This window comes from Passer montanus, unplaced genomic scaffold (assembly GCF_014805655.1).
Source record: "Passer montanus isolate IOZ18808 unplaced genomic scaffold, ASM1480565v1 scaffold39, whole genome shotgun sequence".
Lineage (NCBI taxonomy): Eukaryota > Metazoa > Chordata > Aves > Passeriformes > Passeridae > Passer > Passer montanus.
The window spans coordinates 8,051,250-8,068,928 of NW_024368707.1; the positions used below are offsets into that span (position 1 = coordinate 8,051,250).

Here is a 17,679-nt window from a genome sequence, read left to right on the forward strand (position 1 = left end):
TTAGCGTCAGTTTGTTACATGTTGAATTACCAAAAAATAAAAAAATAAAGAAAATAAAAAAGACAGCCGTGAAAGAGCAATGCAAACAAAGGGAAATGTCTCTCAAACAAACCTCTTTATTTTGTGGCTGGCTCGTCAGCACAGCCGTGGAAGACTCAGTGGCAACTGCTTCAACATCTGAGGGGGTCTGAGTGGAAGGGGATATATTCGTGGAATTGCCATACAGCTCACTAATTTCACTTACACTGATATAGCCCTAAAAGGAGGAATTCAGAAGTTAAAAGCAGCAAAAGCCAAAAAAGACATGCAAGAGTATTAATGTATTCAGTACAACGAAAGTTAGTTTAGAGTGATTCAGCCAAATATTTGTTATAAATGAAATACTTAATAATAAATAAAATAAAATTAGCATCAAGATTTTCAAATGTTAAATACTTGGGTTCTGAAAATTGTTCTTAATTTAATTCTAGAAACATTTGTATAATCAAAATGCAAATGTACATTAAGCGTCCAAAAGATTTTACTAAAATGCAAATACCCTTTAGAAATTATGTAGCCCTTTCTCAGGAAAGCAGACTGGGTGAAATGGAAGAATGAATCTTACTCTGAGATTTTTTTTTGTCCCTGATTAAACAACCTGATTTGTTTCTTGCCTAAATATTAGGCTAATTTGAGTAAAGCAAATGACTAACAGAACTGGAAAGAACTTCCATAAGGACAAGCCACTCTCATAAATTACACTAACATATCTTCCATTTGCATCACCTGGAAGAAACTTCCAAGTTTTATTTGTTACCAGAATAACCACGTAAGATGCTGTTAGTGTTAGCCTGCAGCCATTACAATTTGCCTTTTTTTTTTAATTAAACAGTCATACAGAAAGTGATGGACTGAGGGATGGCAGGAACATCAGTGTGCTGCTGCCTGCTGAGATTTATGTAAACAGATTTAAGATATGAGGGCAAAACGTGATCATTTCATGTATTTCAGTGTTAACTGCACAATTTATTTTTTTTTTTAAGTAAAATATGGATTCTAATCCATTGTGCATAGGACACCAGGCTGTAAAAAGTCAAATGTCCTAATTTCTTCCATAGAAGAAATCTTCATCCATAGAAATCTTCATCCATAGAAAACAAGGCTATACAAAATTAAGAGTAAATCACCGTTGAAGTAATGCCATAAAGAAGAGCTAGAAATATGATTATTTTTAAATCAAGATGTAAAACTGCTTTCACACTGACAGTGTGTGGCAAGGGCTGTGTTTCTATTACTGCACCAACATATACTTCAGCAATTCTGTAAGAGAAGCCACAGACTGCTATACTATTTCTTCTTTTTAGAAATGCCTAAATTTACCAATGATCATAGAAGACAACTTGAAAAGAAATACTAACATTACTATCTATTAGCATAATTTTCAATATATGATATAAGTTGGTTCAAGCATAGAAGACAATCCTGTAAAATTATGTATCATACAGTGAACAAAGCACTCTACAAATAGATGGCAAATCTTAACTCTCATATTATTTGATGAGCCATTAATTGAGGAAACTGGCTAAGATACTAAAGTTTATCTCTCAAAGCATATGACTACAGCACAGTAAAATAGAATCCAGCGTGAATTAACATGAAACTTGCTTAACTGTCTTGTAGTGACAGTTTATCAGTAACCAAAACTCAGCAATTAATTATGATTAATATTAAAGATATAAACACGTTCACCTTTATATGAAGAACATTCATTCTGACTCACAAGGCCAGTGAGGATTTAGAAGGAGAATAAAAAACTAAGTAAGGAATAAATGACTGTGCTGTGCACTAGCTCAGACCCCTTTTAGATTTAATTAAGTAAATGGCTTCAAGTCAGATTAGTCATCCAAGTAATTTTTTCAGTGCTGAACTTTTAAACAGCATTGATTTTCCTTGCTCATTTAAGTACTGGGCTAAGCATCCAGCTTCTTTACGTGAGGCAGTGTTACTCTCTTGCTGTGCAGGCTGTGAGTCAGCTCCCGATGGATGGCAGAGGGTTACAAATGTGTGCTTTGATGAACAGGACTGGCAAACATTAGACCACAGACTCGGCTGATGCATAGCAACCCTATGGTGAAATGAGCTGCTGTGCCAGCAGTCTCTGCAAGCCTGTCTTTGGTGCCTGATTTCAAAAGTGCCAGGACAGTCAGAGAAGAATTAAACTGGACCAAGGCAAACATGACATCTGGCAAAGGTATTTCTTTTGTAGGATAGAGCCTATGGAAACACTGAGGATGAAACAGATAACCTGTGTTTTTCCTTCTCTTATTTGCCCTGGAGGAAGTTCTGACAGGCTTTACTATGTTGATTACACTGACGCCACTGAATAATCCATTTCATTTAAAAGAGTGTAGCCTCACATAATGTAGCTGCATTTTGCAGTATGTGAATAAACAAGCCATCAAGTGTACGTGAAAAAAACCAACCAGACAGCACCCTCTCTCTAGTGAGAGAATGGGCAGATACATCTCAAAAGGAAAAAAAATGAAGCTTAGACTTGTCAGATGTCCAGGTCAGAACACAACCTAGGACACTAAAAGTCTGAGCAAACAAGGAAGGGTGCTCAATCCCACAGGCAAGTGTGAAACTGCACACTTGGAACTCAGAGATCAGATAAGTAAGACACCAGTTCCCAGGTGCTGAAAGGTTGTGGTTGCTTTAGACTTCAAGAGCCCAACTTCCCAGAGTAGCACCTACATCATTATATGTGGCAGACCTTGGTCAGGCCTTCAATACAAGCACATCCAGCAAGTTCAGTCAAAATTCTTAAGCAGAAGTTAATGAAGCAGCCATAGATGCCTGTCAGTGTATTTTAAATGTTAAATTTTCTGCTTCTTCTAACTGTTCAAAAAAGTGAAATAAATAGCTCAATATGTATCTTAGAAACTGAAATAGCTTGAAGTCTTCAAATCAATGCTTTTTAAAAAGAACAAAATGTACATTTGTCATGCTTTAGTAAAGAGCCTTAGAATGAGGGAGGGGAGGCAATAATAAAATCTACAGGGCAAAAATAAGACCAAACTGGATTTGTACTTGAACAGTTATTCCCAGATCTCATTCTTCTTCAATGTGGTTTAATTGTCTATTTTGAGAAAATTAGACATACATGCACACTCCACACACATAAAACCAATAATTTCTCCACGGCAAGAGATTAAAGTGATACCAGTTACATTTGGAAGAATGTTAAGAGAAGCTCATTTTTGCTCACTAATGAATCTAGTCTTCTATGAATAAGTTTAAAAAATTGTATGAAATTACTTTGTAAAGATTTGATGACTAGGACTTCACTCAATTCTACATACTGAAGTGCTTTTGTATGAAGCATTATTAAAAGTTAGTTATGGTAACGTCAAAAGCAGAGAAACTCTTTACCTCTTTCAGACTATTGAGACTGACAGGAAATCCCTTTCCTCCAGAAAGTGTGGAATATTTCTTTTCCAGATTACAGAGATTTTCTTTTTCCTGTTAAAACCAAACACTTTATATTAAATACCAACAGTCACATAATGAAAATAAATGTTAGCCATTTCCTTAACTATGTGAAGAAACACACTGGGATACTGAAACTACAGAGCTTCAGCTTCATCCTTTTAGAACAGAACTGAACAAAACTGGATGTACAGAACAAAAAACAAATGAAACGCTTTATTTAACAACCATAGCCAAACCAAGTAAGTGCTCCTTCAGCGTTTTGAAAATGATGATTCTGCTTGGTGATCTAAACATGGTTTCTCTCATGATTAAAAGCAGAACATAAAATGGACATGAAGGGTTCATGCCAGCTTCTTATTAAGCAGATGTTAGCTGATGGGAAGTAGCTCATCTCATGGCCTTGCAGGGGCCATTACAAGCCAAAAATCTCAGCACTCTGTACAGAGTCCCCCTAGCCACACAGGGAACACGGGCTTCCAGCTTTAGCACATGGACTCTGCTTGAGTCCTTGGGAAAGAGGGCACCTCTAAAATGCTCTTGATTATCAAATGCCAGTAGTGTTTTCTCTTATATATCTGCTGACTGACTGCAAAAGATTTTGTTTTTTTAAAGGTGAGTGTCTGTCACATTATTACCAACTTGCTATGTTCTGCACAACTGATACTCCTCTTCTGCTCTACATTTTTTAATTCTATGAAATGCTCTTCTATTGCTAAAAAATGTTTGAAAGACAAAAAATACTTACCCTTTGCAGCATCATTATTAAGTTGTTTTTCTCTTTTACAAAATGATCTTGTTCTCTTTGTGCTTGTTGGACAATATGATTGGCTTGTTTTTTGAGAGCAGAAATCTTTTCCTAATATAAGAAAATCACAATTTACGTGATTTATTTTCAAATCTCAAGACAACCTGCAGCAAAGATCCTGTTCATGAAAGTTCACTTATTCATATGCATGACTAAGCAGCAGGAAAATAAGTTTATACAAGACAGCTCACTCCTCTGAAGGAGATAATTAAATAAGAATTAGACAGTAAAGTGAAAACTTATTCAAGAGACAAAAGAATAATTGCAGGTATTCTTTGATAATATAGTGACAAGCATCTATATACTGAACAGAACTGGTTTAGAGATCCAACCTCTGATTTCTGAAAAAAAGTGGTATTAATTGATTGAGATAGGACCTTTCAAACAATTTTTTTTAATTACTGTATTTTCTTAATTTGGTGTTCTACTATTATTTTAACAAAACCATTTAACAGCAAACTCAGTATCAAGCCTAAAATAACTGCAGTTTTGTCCTGAGAGTACAAATCTCCTTTCTTAAATAGGAAAAAAAAAAAATTTGGTACTTTTTTGAGCAAATTAAAGGGTTTGATTTTCACATGAAATATGCAAACAGGGCATGAAATGTTATTAATTTCTTTCTTCTTGGATGAGTGCATGATTTGATCTGTGTGGGATGTCACTGGGCCATTGTCTTTGCTCTGCTTCAAAAACTCTTACAAGGAGGAACCTTTTGCATTATTTCTTGCAGATGGGCAGGTTGTAGATCCATTTCCTTGCCCTTATGCTCAACAACAAAGAACAAATTAATTGAGTGTCGGTGCTGTTACCTTCCTACTGACAATGCTGCGCTGATATTCAGCTACTTCATGCAGGAGCTGTTTTGTCAGGTTTTCCTTCTCTTCATCTAACCTGCTTTCATGTTCAAGCTGCTGAAATTCTAAATCTTCAAAGTGTTTGCTTTCTATGTCCAGAATATCAGCATCCTTAAGGAAAAAAAAGAAAAAAGTGATATAAAAAAACATAATAATGCTTTTGCTGACACCACAGTAGAGGTACTTACAAACAAACACAAAAATTGACCTAAAATTATATTTATATATTTCCTACAACACATCTCACCAGGATCTCAATACTTTTAATGACCTTCTTGCATAATAAGAGAGTAAACTGGGCTAATTATTATTTTGATGTTGCTTTCTCCATCACCCCTACTGTGCCTCTTGCTAAGAAGCACCTGCACTGTGAGGGAGCTGTTTTGCAGCATTCAGAGCAAGTGCAGCCTCCCAAGCTGGCTGGGCTCTGCTGTAGCCTGGCTGGACACCACCAAAGCCTGAACCCACCTGGTGAGGTTGTCACATGCCAAACTCAGAGGACATCTGCTTTCCAACCAAAAAGGACAAAGTATTGCACCAGTACCCCAGAAAACTGCACATGGAATTAACTGCCGAAAATTGCTCTCTGTGCAATTAAGTACTCTAGTCATCCACCCTAGCCAATAGGTACAGACAGTAATTCAGAAAAAGTATCAGCCCACTTGTTATGCATTCCCCTGAACTGATACCATGTTTTGTCAGAAAAAGAATACGTCAAATGCTGCAGAAATGAACCAAGAAAAAGAACACATCTGCCTTCCACTTAGGGATGATGAGATAAAACTCATGGCGCTTTTCAGCTCAAGAAATGAATGATAATCTTCCCTCCTGCAACATCTGTGCATTTATAATATGAATTCCTGCTTACTAGTTTCAGAGTCCTGAAGAAAAGGGTGTATTCAATAATTGCAGCATTAGTAAATGGTAAGGCTCTTTAAAACAAGCACATGACTTGCTACACAAGAAAAACTACATCCTGGAAGAATGCAAACTTGTTCCTTTTCTTATTTCAACCTAAGGCAAAGGTTAGTGGCCAAGATAAGCTACTACTAAGATAGGTCTCTACAAAAGGAATTCAAAAGCAGGTTCCAATGTACCAGAGAAAGACACAGGATGCAGAAACTGAAGAATACAAGTTCCTACATGGAATACAAACATCTTCCCCTTACTCTCCAAAGATGTGCTCTTCACTTGCAGGAGATAGTGAAGAGATCAAAAGCAAAGATGTGGGCTAAAATTTACAGGAAAGCAGTTACCTACAATACAGAACTAGCCAGACATCTTCAGCATCCCCAAAAAACCCAAAAGGACTTTGCCTGGGCCATGGAAGTCAGTGAATGCAGCCTATTGTACACAACAGTAATTGCTACTGAGGCAGTAGAACAGACTTCAGAGAAGGTAACTGATGATAATAAAGCCAAGTGGGGACATTGAAAATACACTTCCTGCCCAACAGGGAGACGATATATGTGTTTCAGGCACAGGAAAGCAAGAATTTGTCATCTGCCCACTCCAACCCATACTCCAGACCCACCCTGCAGCCAGCTGCTACAATGAAACTGGCAGCCCACTCCTCTGGGCAAAAATTACTGAAGCCCCAGGGAACTACTGGTAATTTGTCTCCTTCATGCCCTCCTCATTGTCTGTAAAGTAGAACAACAGAACATGTTGCAGACTCAGGTATTTCACAGGATGGTTTGGGTTGGAAAGGACCGTAAGGATGACCTCATTCCAAATCCCTGCCATGGGCAGGGTACCTTACATTAGACCAAGCTGCTCAAAGTTCCATCCAAGCTGGCTTTTAACACTTTCATGGATGAGGAGTCTACAAGTTTTCTGGGCCACCTGTTCTAGAGCCTTACTGATGTCCAAGTAAAAAATTTCTGCCTAACATCTGATATGAGCCTCCCCTCTTTCAATTTAAAGTGATTGGGTTATCACTACCTGCTCTTTTAAAAGGTGCCTCTCCAATTTTGTAGAAGACTTCCCTAGGTACTGGAAGGAGCTGTAAGGGCTCCCTGGAGCCTTTTCTTTTCCAGACTGAATGCAGCTCTGTCAGCCATTCCTCACAAGAGCAGTGCTCCAGCTGTCTGGTCATCTTTCTGCCCTCCTCTGAACTCACACAGGTCCATGTCCTTCTTTTGTTGGGAGCCCCAGTTATTTTTGGGGAAGGTATTTTCCCTATTTTGGGTACAATACTTAAAATCATTTCATGACTGCCCTCACATTTTGAGATCAGTTTGAGAGCTATTGGGCACTAATTCAGTGATAATTTCTACTGCATGGGCCACAGCAGCCACAGCAGACTCCCATTACAACTGGCGCATAACAATGTGCAATAGAACTGGACACTAAACCATACCCCCACATTTCAAGTTTTGTCCCATTTTCAAATCCAAATTAATTGTTAAGACAACTTGCAAGGAACCAAAATAATTTAAAAAATAAAAATTAAAACATTTAACCAAACAGATTTTTAGAAGAATCTTGGTGGTCAATAGTGAAGAGAGATTTACTACCATCCCACAGCAACAAGACTGCAGCATCTCATGAATTAATACATTCAAGCATGTGACTGCAGAGGAAAAGCTTCCTTTCCTTTTAATATGTATGAGATATTACATAATCCTCCCCCTTTTTTTTTAAGGTAACACACAAAAGTTTTAAGTGTCTCAAAATAAGCAAATTTTCTGTAGCAACTGAGAATTTAACATTGTTGTTTCCAAAGCTGGGCTTTTTTTTTGTTGTTCTTTGAAAAAACAAAATAGAATTCTACAAATAAAATAAAATAACAAATAAAATAACATCTAAAGAGCATTTCCTATAAAGCAGAAAACCCTTTTTCATTATTGCTATTACAGCCTTTATTCCTGATACAAACACCCAAGACAGAAAAAAAGATTTAACATTTAGATGGCCTCTTGAGCTTCCCATACTGATGCTTTTAAAATTATTTCCCCCACCAACTAAAGCTAACTATATGTGCTGTATAATGTACTTAAGCCTAATGAATACTAATATTTTTTTCACAGAAACTAAGGGTGCTTTCACTGACAATATTCTAATTTTTTTGCTTACAAATAATACAAACTATAATCAAGTTGCAATCAGACTTTATGAAAAGTTTATTTATACCAGTGTGACACTGTTGAAAATACAGAACAAAATAAAGCTATTTTAGAAAGTGGTAAAATCTTAAAATTAAATTTTCAAACTACAGTTCAGGCTAACAGCTAAGTTATATATTGAAAAAAAAGAAGTTATCCATAGCTTCACTGCGAGGGTAATTTACAGGCCAGTTCCTGTCTTTGTTCACACAGGTAAAGAATTGTGTTCTACCATCCATCTAAACATCACAACAGCTTCCACATCACCCAGCAGGCCTCAAAGGCTAATTACAGGCAAGTGACGCACAGCTTTAGAAGCATTCAACACCAAATGATTTCTAATCCACACATTTGCACGTCACTTGTTTGCAATCATGCACATAATATCTTACAAGCATTCCGCAAAAAAACCCCAAGCCATAACTCCCATGACTATTACAATTCTAAGTTGCAAATACGTTCAGACACTGGATACTTGAAAGATAAAATGTTACACTTAGCTACAAGGAAAAAAAAAGAAAATTAAAAATTAACAAAATAAAAAAAAGTTAGTGCAATCTTGAAACTTGCTACTGACCCTCTTCAGCTGCTGCTGTAACTGTTCCCTCATGGACTCAGGGCAATTATCAAGCTGCGTCTTCTGCTCGGAGTAAAGCTCCTGAAGCCTCTCTAGTTTTTCCCTCTCAGCATCAAGTTTTAATTTTTCCTGAAGTGTGAACCAGAAAATAAAGACAATTACCTTCAAACCCAAGCAGTTGTTAGTGATTATGACAGTGTGGCAAAACCTTACTAAACAGTTGAAGCACGCAGGTCGGAGACAGAAAACTCGTTAGTTGAAATGCAGTGGTGGGATGCAAAAGAAACAAAACAAAACATTCATCCTTTTAGTGGGGTGATTAATTCTCTCCCTCATCACTGTGCTTTGGACCTGTGCCTGGACAATGCTGTTAAAGACCCACGCCCAAACACTTGTCTCAACTAATGTAAAAAAATAAATAAATAAGGGAACTGTAGCCATGTCAGTGAGGTAACTGATGAAGCTGAGAGAGAAAGAGTAGCTTAGGAAGCAAAGTAGATGGAAAATGACTGCAGTTTTGCAGAGAGAGAGAAATGGACCTTCCTAGGAGAATCAATTTCATGCCTGTGTGGCTCTGTACAGATAAGTACATTTAGGAAGCAGTGAAAAGCCAGAATGAGATACTGCGGTTTTGCAGAGAGAGAGAGAAATGGACCTTCCTAGGAGAATCAATTTCATGCCTGTGTGGCTCTGTACATTCAGGAAGCAGTGAAAAGCCAGAATGAGACAGAGCATTATAAAGAAATAACTCTCGACCAATCAATTTCATGCCTGTGTGGCTCTGTACAGATAAGTACATTTAGGAAGCAGTGAAAAGCCAGAATGAGACAGAGCATTATAAAGAAATAACTCTCGACCAGGAAATCCTGTTGCAGCAGAAACACCAAGTGATTCAGCAAATTTGCTTCAGGATATAGGAACTGCAACCAGTCCATGGGGATCACAGGGGACAACTTTCCTGGTCTCCTTCAACTAATTCAGCTTTCCTTTTGTTCCACTCAAGCAGCAGTACTCAGAACACTGCTTCTCACCCTCCCAAGCCTTTGGACTTTTAATCTTTGTAATCAAATACTACATGATTTCCTGTGCAATACTATTCCAAAGACTGGCTGCACATCACTTAAAGCTTGGCTGTAGACTGTTATTTATCTATAGACCAAAGTTTGGGAACCAATAAATCAGAGCACAGACCATTTTTTCAATGTCTTTCACTAGCCAACATGGCAGATGCATTTTCTCCAACTCAGAAATTAATAACTGGAAAAAACAATCTATGCCTGATATGCCAGGCGTAAATAATCAAGTAAGTCCCTGAAGCCAGGCTCTCTGCTATCTTCTACCATTACACCTGTAGAGCTCTCTTTTCCAACTTGTTGTTCTGTGGTAATGCATCTCCTTCCAGATGGTCTCTAGCTCTCCTTAATACTCAAGAATTAGCAGTATTCTGATGATTCCAAAAACAGTTGAGTTCTTTCACACCATCTACTCATTTCCACTTTTTCCAGTCCCAACTATTGTTTAATTTTGAAATCAAATGTGTGGTACAGCAGGTACTGTATGATTGGACATTGCATCACCCTTTGCCATAGAGAAGTAATGTCTTTCAGTACACAGTACTTGCCATTTCAAACTGTGGGAGAACTTCATCTTTGCTATGCCTGACATGTTTCTCAAACCCTTATGCATGGCAGTAATAAACATGTGTTAGCTGCCTGCTTTCTTTATGGTTTTGTCTCTGAACGTTTCTCAAACCCTTATGCATGGCAGAAGCATAGTAATAAACATGTGTTAGCTGCCTGCTTTCTTTATGGTTTTGTCTCTGAATGGGACCAGGAGCTGGGATTCAGTTTTCCCGGTATTTAAAAACAACAGGAAGAATGTTTATTCAAGTTCAACATCAATCAGAGTCCCAGCTCCACTATGTTCATTTACATGTGCAGCTCCTCAGTTCTTACAATCAGTGAACATTATGCTGAACACAAACACATTTTATTAAGCTTGTGAAAATGAGCAACTGAGCCAGCATATTCTATGACCTGAACTTCCTGTACTCTGTCTTACAACAGCAGCAGCAGGCATCAGAAATATAGAGAATGTACACAAGGGATCTGCACAATGAGGGAGAAGCATGCAACTCCTGCGATGTCACCTCCAGACCACTGTTCCCAAGACGCCCCATTTGCTGAATCATCCTTACTTCCAATACAGAAAGAAAGCTATGAATAAACTGGTAGCTTCCCTCCTCACAAACTCTGTTGTCCATTTAACATTCAGCCCACAGCCTACCACCTTGTTTCACACTTGCCTTTTCTGCCCACCTAGCCATCCTGAGCAGCATGGACTTCTCTCACCTTACCTGCAGTGCCTCTGAAGCTATAAATAGCTCTCTAAATGTCTTTGCACTGCTATAAGCATGCTCATTCATCAACAAGCAAGTCGAACCTTGAGTGTGAGGAGCCATCATCAACAAGGATAAAACTCCATGAGAATCCTGCCGGAGATACTGTTACATGCCTCAAGAAATTAGAAATGTATTCCTTTGAGATTGAAAGCGATACTCACCTGGTCTATTTATAGCATAGGAAGTGCTAATATCCTGCCAAACTGGCTCCCTTCAAAATGTGCAGTCTTAACAGGAAATATCACTTTCAGCAATGAGAGGCATTACATGTTTTGCAGCTGTGGAGTTAAGTTCACCGATGGCTCAGGCTGTGCACTGGTGAAGTCCATTTAATTCACAAAAAGTATTTGAATGAGAAATTTTTCATACAGTGTTTTCTATAAATGAATCAAGACAAGTTCTTCTAGAAGGGGAAAGATTTGTGACCTTGCAAGCCTGTGCAAGATGCAGCTGTCGCAGTCTGTGGCTGACTCCATATCTGTTTGCTCCAGAGCAACTGGCTGAGAACAGAACCCAAGCTCCCACTGCTCATCCTCATTTAACCGCAGGAGCTGGGTCTTGGTTAATACCTCTCTACAGAAAGCCCCAGTGTGGATGCTAGAGGCACATCAGCTGCAGTCTGGCTGAATTTTTAACATCCTATTTCCAGAGAAAACAAGTGCAACATTTGGTCTTAGCCTACTGCCCAACTTGGCCTATGGTCTGCCTCTACATGAATGTTATGAACGAACGTGAGGATCAGCCCAAATACAAAGCAGGACTGACTTGGGGTTTGATCATGCTTGGGGCAATGCTTGGATCAGTTTTGGAGGACTTCTGGGAATTGTGGAGGACAGCAGTAAAAAGAATTGACATGTGATGCTGTCCCCAAAGGCAGAGATGGGATGTCAGCAGAGAATACACAGTATGAATACCAACCATTAAGTGAGTCAGAAAAGGAAACCAATCTTTAGATTGATTTGAGGGCAAAGAAAGAGAAAAAAAAAATACTATATATACACATCTCATAGATGATCACGACAGAGAGGAGAGAAAAGGATGTATTAAAGGCAAATTATAGCCCCTACAGGAATGGGAACAGGAAGGAGAAACAAAATTGCTTCAGTGCTGTCTCCAGTGGTTGAAATGCCCTATGCCTGATCAATACTGCCACTTTAAGCCTTAGTGGTTTTCCACACCCTTTCTGCAGAGAGCTGCTGCTTTTCAATTTGTCTTTCATCCCAGTCTCCTATTGCATGCAGGCTGGCTGGCTAAAATTGTAGACCAACATGTGGCTGCATGGACATATGCTCTGTGAACCAACCACAAACTCATCGAAACTGAAGAAATTAGAGTAAATTGGACGGAATAGAGAAAACTTCTTGAAAATCCAGCTAAAAACGGGACAAAAACTCCATAAACAAGTAAGAAGACTATCATTTTATCAGTTCAATGTAAAATGCATTGGTGATTTGGGCTTACTCACCAATGTTCCATATCTCCCTGTCCTCCAAAACAACACAAAAAACCCCCAAGACCCTCCAAACAAATAAAAAAACCCTCTCCAAACCCCAAGGTATGTGTTAGTTTCAGAGAGAAATTGTAAATAAGCCTACAAGGCAAATGAAAGAAAAATCCCAACAAGCTGAATGATTCACTTCTAATACTTTTCATTATCTAGTCTGAAATACTCCAGGATCTTCCTCAGTCCAACTCACCTATAAATCATCATGTTTTAAGGTAGCAACATCTCATAAACCACATTAGACTTCAGACATGCACAGTCAGTCCCTCTCTGTATGGAATCAGCCAGTCTCACAGGTTTCTGAGAAATGTAATTGCATATTGCTGACCAGAAAACCCCACTGAAATAAAACAGTCTCCTGTGCAAACTGTACATGCTCCTTTTCTGTATTTGCTGACTACTCTTTCTTGCATTCCTCTATCTCTTTAAGGACAGATGCATGAAACTTGTCACAATTTTATTCTTTGTCACTAAATCCCAGTCAGTTTCATGACAAAAGCTATTAAGAAAACAACAGGCATATGAAAAGGAACATAGTAAGACAGAAGAAGGTTGTTCATAGTAGGTTTTTTCCCTGTGTGAGTGGTAACTAATTTATTACATAACAATTTGTATTCAGTGATGGCATCTATACAGAAGATCTCAATAGTTTTGTTTCAGATGCATGTATTAATTTACTAATAGGCATTTTAAAGCAGAGTAAGTGATCCCTCTGCTTCAAGTAAAAAAATTCCAATAGGTGCACCCATTAACCTGCTTCTAAGACTACTCCAGTATTTTGGAATTTCTAAGCTCATTCTCTGACCATTGCAATGTGTAGTCCCAGTGAACACATGGAGGGACAAAAGAAAGCCTGTGATTCTAAAGCACTGTTCCTTCATGAGTATAAAAGAGGAAACAATCATCCAAACCACAAGAAAAAAACATTCAAGTTAGAAAATTCATATTCTTATAGTCTTCAATATCCAGATGACAGTAAGAGGAATTCCCATGAGGGGTATAACTCATTCTGATATTTCTCTCATGAATGTTTTAAAAGAAAGCTCGTGAATTCAGGTTTTTCTCCATGAGTCTTTGTATTCCTCTTTGTGGTCATTAGTGTTCTCTCTACAGGATATCCTTATGTGGATATATCCAGCAGATACAAGTATTCCTCTAAATATCTAATCTTGTTCATTGCATCTTAAGGAGGCAGATAATGTTATGGACATGGTAGCTCATCCTTTTAAAATACTTGCTTACATCTTGCTGAACTGGAATCTGACCAGTAAATATTTAAGAGGCTATGCTGTAAGACATAAATTTGTCACATTCTTCAGGATAAAATCCAGCAGTGGGAATTTTGCATCCAGAAGAGGAAGGATTGAGGAGAGAGGCAACCAATATATTTAACTTTGATTGCTGATGGCTCATCAGACAGCTGCTCTTTCCTTTACTCTATTCTTGCAAGTCTTTGCAGTTCAAATTCAGCAGAAGCTGAGCTTCAAATGTTTTGGCATGTCTGATATATTCTGTTAATGACTGAAAAAATATTTCCACTAAAGCATGTGGACAAAATTAAACATATTCCAAAAAAGATGAGTTATCCCCTGCCAGCTGCTTCTGATTTCTGCTCTTGAAAAAGGACAGGAAACCCAGGCTGATAAAGGAGTTCCATAGTACATATTTCTCCATGACATAAGGCAAAGGTCCTCTAGAAGAAAAGGAATAATCTCCCTCTCTTTTTTAAGACTCTCAACTTTTGCATAAATACTTGTTTTGAAATGGTCTCCCAAAACTCCCATTTAGCTGTGATCCCAAAGCACATTCTGAAAGCAGAATTCACTACTAATTTTCAGTTATTCTTGTTTATTCATGCTTACTGATCTATTTTTTCTTTCCCTGGCTATGCTGTTACTTTCAGCCTCATGCTTCACTTGGAGACACAAGGTGTAGGGAATCATTAACCATCCTTCTCCACATATGCTGGACTGCATGTTTTAAGATGGCACAGATTATTGAACCACTGTGTGAAAACAAAGTACAATGCAGTGCTGGATGACATCCAGGCAAATACAATTTTTCCAATTTCCTTATGGACAAATGTCAATCCCAGTCTCACGAGCAAGGTTCATCAGAGAGAAGTTGTAAGCATAAACAGCACCCTGGGCCTGAGGTGCTGTTCCACTGGAAACAACAGCATCATTATTGCACACCCACAGTATTGCCATGGTAACTGCAGGGAGCTATGCACTGGTGGCAGGGAAAAGGGAAAAGCTTCACCTGCTTGCTTGTTTCAGCTACTGCCCAGCTCAGCTCCCTCTAGAGCAAGCTGCACTCAAACTAATTTTGTCAAGATCCATAACTAAGCTCTTTCCCAGAGAGCTTCAAGCTGTATCTGTCAAATTGTGTTAGGAAGGACTTATCAGGGCTCTCTCTGCATAAATGGAACTCGTGATTAATAGCTTAATAACGGATATTCACATATGTAGGTCATCATCTTTTTCTGTAGAGAAGAATGGAAGAAGAAAGGAAGAAGAAAGGAAGCTGATCTCAAGAAGGCCAGACAAGGAAGCAAAGTTGGACTGTTCTCCACATCCTAGCATGGTTTCCAGCATAGCTGAAAGTACAGGCTATGCGAAACATCTCTGGAAGTAGCTACTCCAGCCAGGACAACTGAGTCCTGACAGCACTTGTAGCTCGTAGACAGGCCAGGTACCACACCAAAACTATGCCAAGTCCAGCAGGGGTGGCATGAAAGATGACAGAAAGTTTCTGTTATCTTTCTGAAATTACAATCACCCATAGCTCTGATTTTCAAAACCCAAGTAAACCAATAGAAGTTGCTTCCAATGTGTGTGGTGGCAGAATCACAATGGCAAGGGAAATGCTTCCAATTCCCCTGAGGGTGTGCACTAGATCGTCTTCCCCACTGGTTCATTGTTCTCTCCCCCCATTAGTCCTGCCTCATAATCTGAGAGGGCTGAGCACTGGACTCGGGTGAGACCAGCATGCAGCTTAAAATATAATGTACAAACCCACTCACAAAATATATCCCTGATTTACAAGCAAGAGACTGGGACACAGAGATATTGCACCACAGCAAAAAACACACCGACAGCCCAAACCTGAACTTATTCCTGTCTTCTGACTTCCAGTATGTTTTCCAGTCAATTCTTTTGCCTTACAAGGACTAAAAATTGTGGCTTTAATACTCTGAAAAAGTTGGCAAAACTTTGTGTCATCATCTAAATGAAATGTGCACAGGGCATTTAAAAAAATAATTTAAAACCCCCCAAATATTTAGGTAGAAGGTAGTGCAAGAGCTTCAACAAACAGTTCAAGTACATAACATGCCCAAAAATTTGATTGTAGTTTATTATCTCTCTTTTTAAGAATTTCACAGGTTCTTCAAACAGGCATACAGCTAAGGATGAGACTCAAGCAGGCAGGAGTTTCCTGTCAAACAGGTGCCAAGATCAGTGGCAAATTCCATGAGATGCTCAAGCTGCTCCAGAGACAAGTGCCCTCATATACAGCAGTAATGCCCCCACCATGGAATGAACTCTCCCTCTCACTGCCAGACCACGAACACCATGTGGTGTATTCAGATATCACTCCCTTACCCTGGCAGAAATGTAACCACTGTTCAAGATGTGGGACTCCAACAGCTTCTTGCCTTGAAGCCCCACCAAAACCAAGACCCCAGCTATCAGTAGGGGTGAAATATCCAGGCAACTAATAGAAACTGTGACCAACTTGTGGACACTGGGACACTTGTTTTAGCAAGACATAACAGAAAAAGTACCATCAGTAGAGTAGAAACTCCTGGTGAAAACCCAAGCCTTAATTCTGTCTTAAGATTCAAATTATTTCAGCAAAAGGACCACCTATTACCTCCACCTGAGCCCCCTTTTTGTGGGTGGGGGTTGATCCTGTATTACTACAGAGCCAAGATGTATCTTGAAGCAGATCTGCAAGGCTTGAACTTCAACACAGATACAATAAGCAAGCTTTAAAAAATGCTACCATTTCAAGCCAGCCAGAACTGTTATTTGTTGACAGGATCAGTGCCATCTGTTTTGCTGGCTGACACTGCTTTCCCCAGAACACTTCAGCTGTCACTTTAAATTTTACTCCCTTTGTAGCAGCCCATCTCCCATTTCTATTTTCAACTTTCACTTTTATGCAATGCTTTCAGACATATTCCCCAAAAAACCACCCAACTGTGAGTGTATTCCTGAAAAGATAATTTCAGTATTAACTGAGTCATGGCTCAACATTTAGAGCACACAATCACAGCTGGCTTTCTTTGTTTAAAACAAAGAGGAACACAAAAGAAAACACAACTAAAATTTTGTAGCTGATCTGACTGGTGCCATGCCTCATACTGAAAAAAATGTTTTCAGTGAACTTGCCTTTTAAACAAAAAGTGTTTTTATAGGCTGCTTTCCATGTTTCATTTCAACCGAAAATTTAAACTAGACCTGTCATTTGCTACCTACACACTAACAGGCGGCTTCAAGGAAATTTAAATTTCATGCAGATTTTACAATAACTTCAATTACTTTAACTGAACTTTCAGACTACTGGAAAGCCAATACAAAAGATCTCTTGAATTTCTGAACGTGTTATTTATTACCACTTACCAACCACAACTTCCAGCAGCATTCTTTTGAACAGCGTGTGGTTTCACACCCTATCTGCTGATACCCAGTTTAAACTCATCTTTCTGCTAAAAAGCAAGTATGAAACATGTCCTGTAGGCAACTTAAAATGTGACCACAGGCAACACTGAAAGCTGAAGGATCAGTGAGGGGTACACAAGCACAAGGAAAAGTGCAGACAGGGAAGTTCAGGGAGGTTCAAACTCAAACTGGATGTGCACTCTCTCCCCACAAAGTGGAGATGTGGGAGCACCATTCTCCTTTTCAGACACAAGCTTGATAAGAAGAGCCATGAAACAGCAATCAGGCCCCTG

At 38.8% G+C, this 17,679-nt stretch overlaps 1 protein-coding gene across 7 annotated transcripts in view; it reads right to left on the reverse strand.

Annotated features, from left to right (window-relative positions):
- PHLDB2 (pleckstrin homology like domain family B member 2) overlaps positions 1-17,679 on the reverse strand; it is a 66,836-nt gene that overhangs the window by 20,781 nt on the left and 28,376 nt on the right. For 4 of the 7 annotated variants that reach the window (XM_039717914.1, XM_039717913.1, XM_039717909.1 and 1 more), the window contains 5 exons: positions 8,815-8,943; positions 5,086-5,241; positions 4,217-4,327; positions 3,412-3,501; positions 113-256 (listed from right to left, as the gene is read on the reverse strand). In XM_039717914.1, coding sequence (XP_039573848.1) covers positions 113-256; positions 3,412-3,501; positions 4,217-4,327; positions 5,086-5,241; positions 8,815-8,943 — 630 coding nt within the window. The remainder of the gene's footprint in view (positions 1-112; positions 257-3,411; positions 3,502-4,216; positions 4,328-5,085; positions 5,242-8,814; positions 8,944-17,679) is intronic. The other 3 variants (XM_039717915.1, XM_039717912.1, XM_039717916.1) reach the window with 2 other exon arrangements.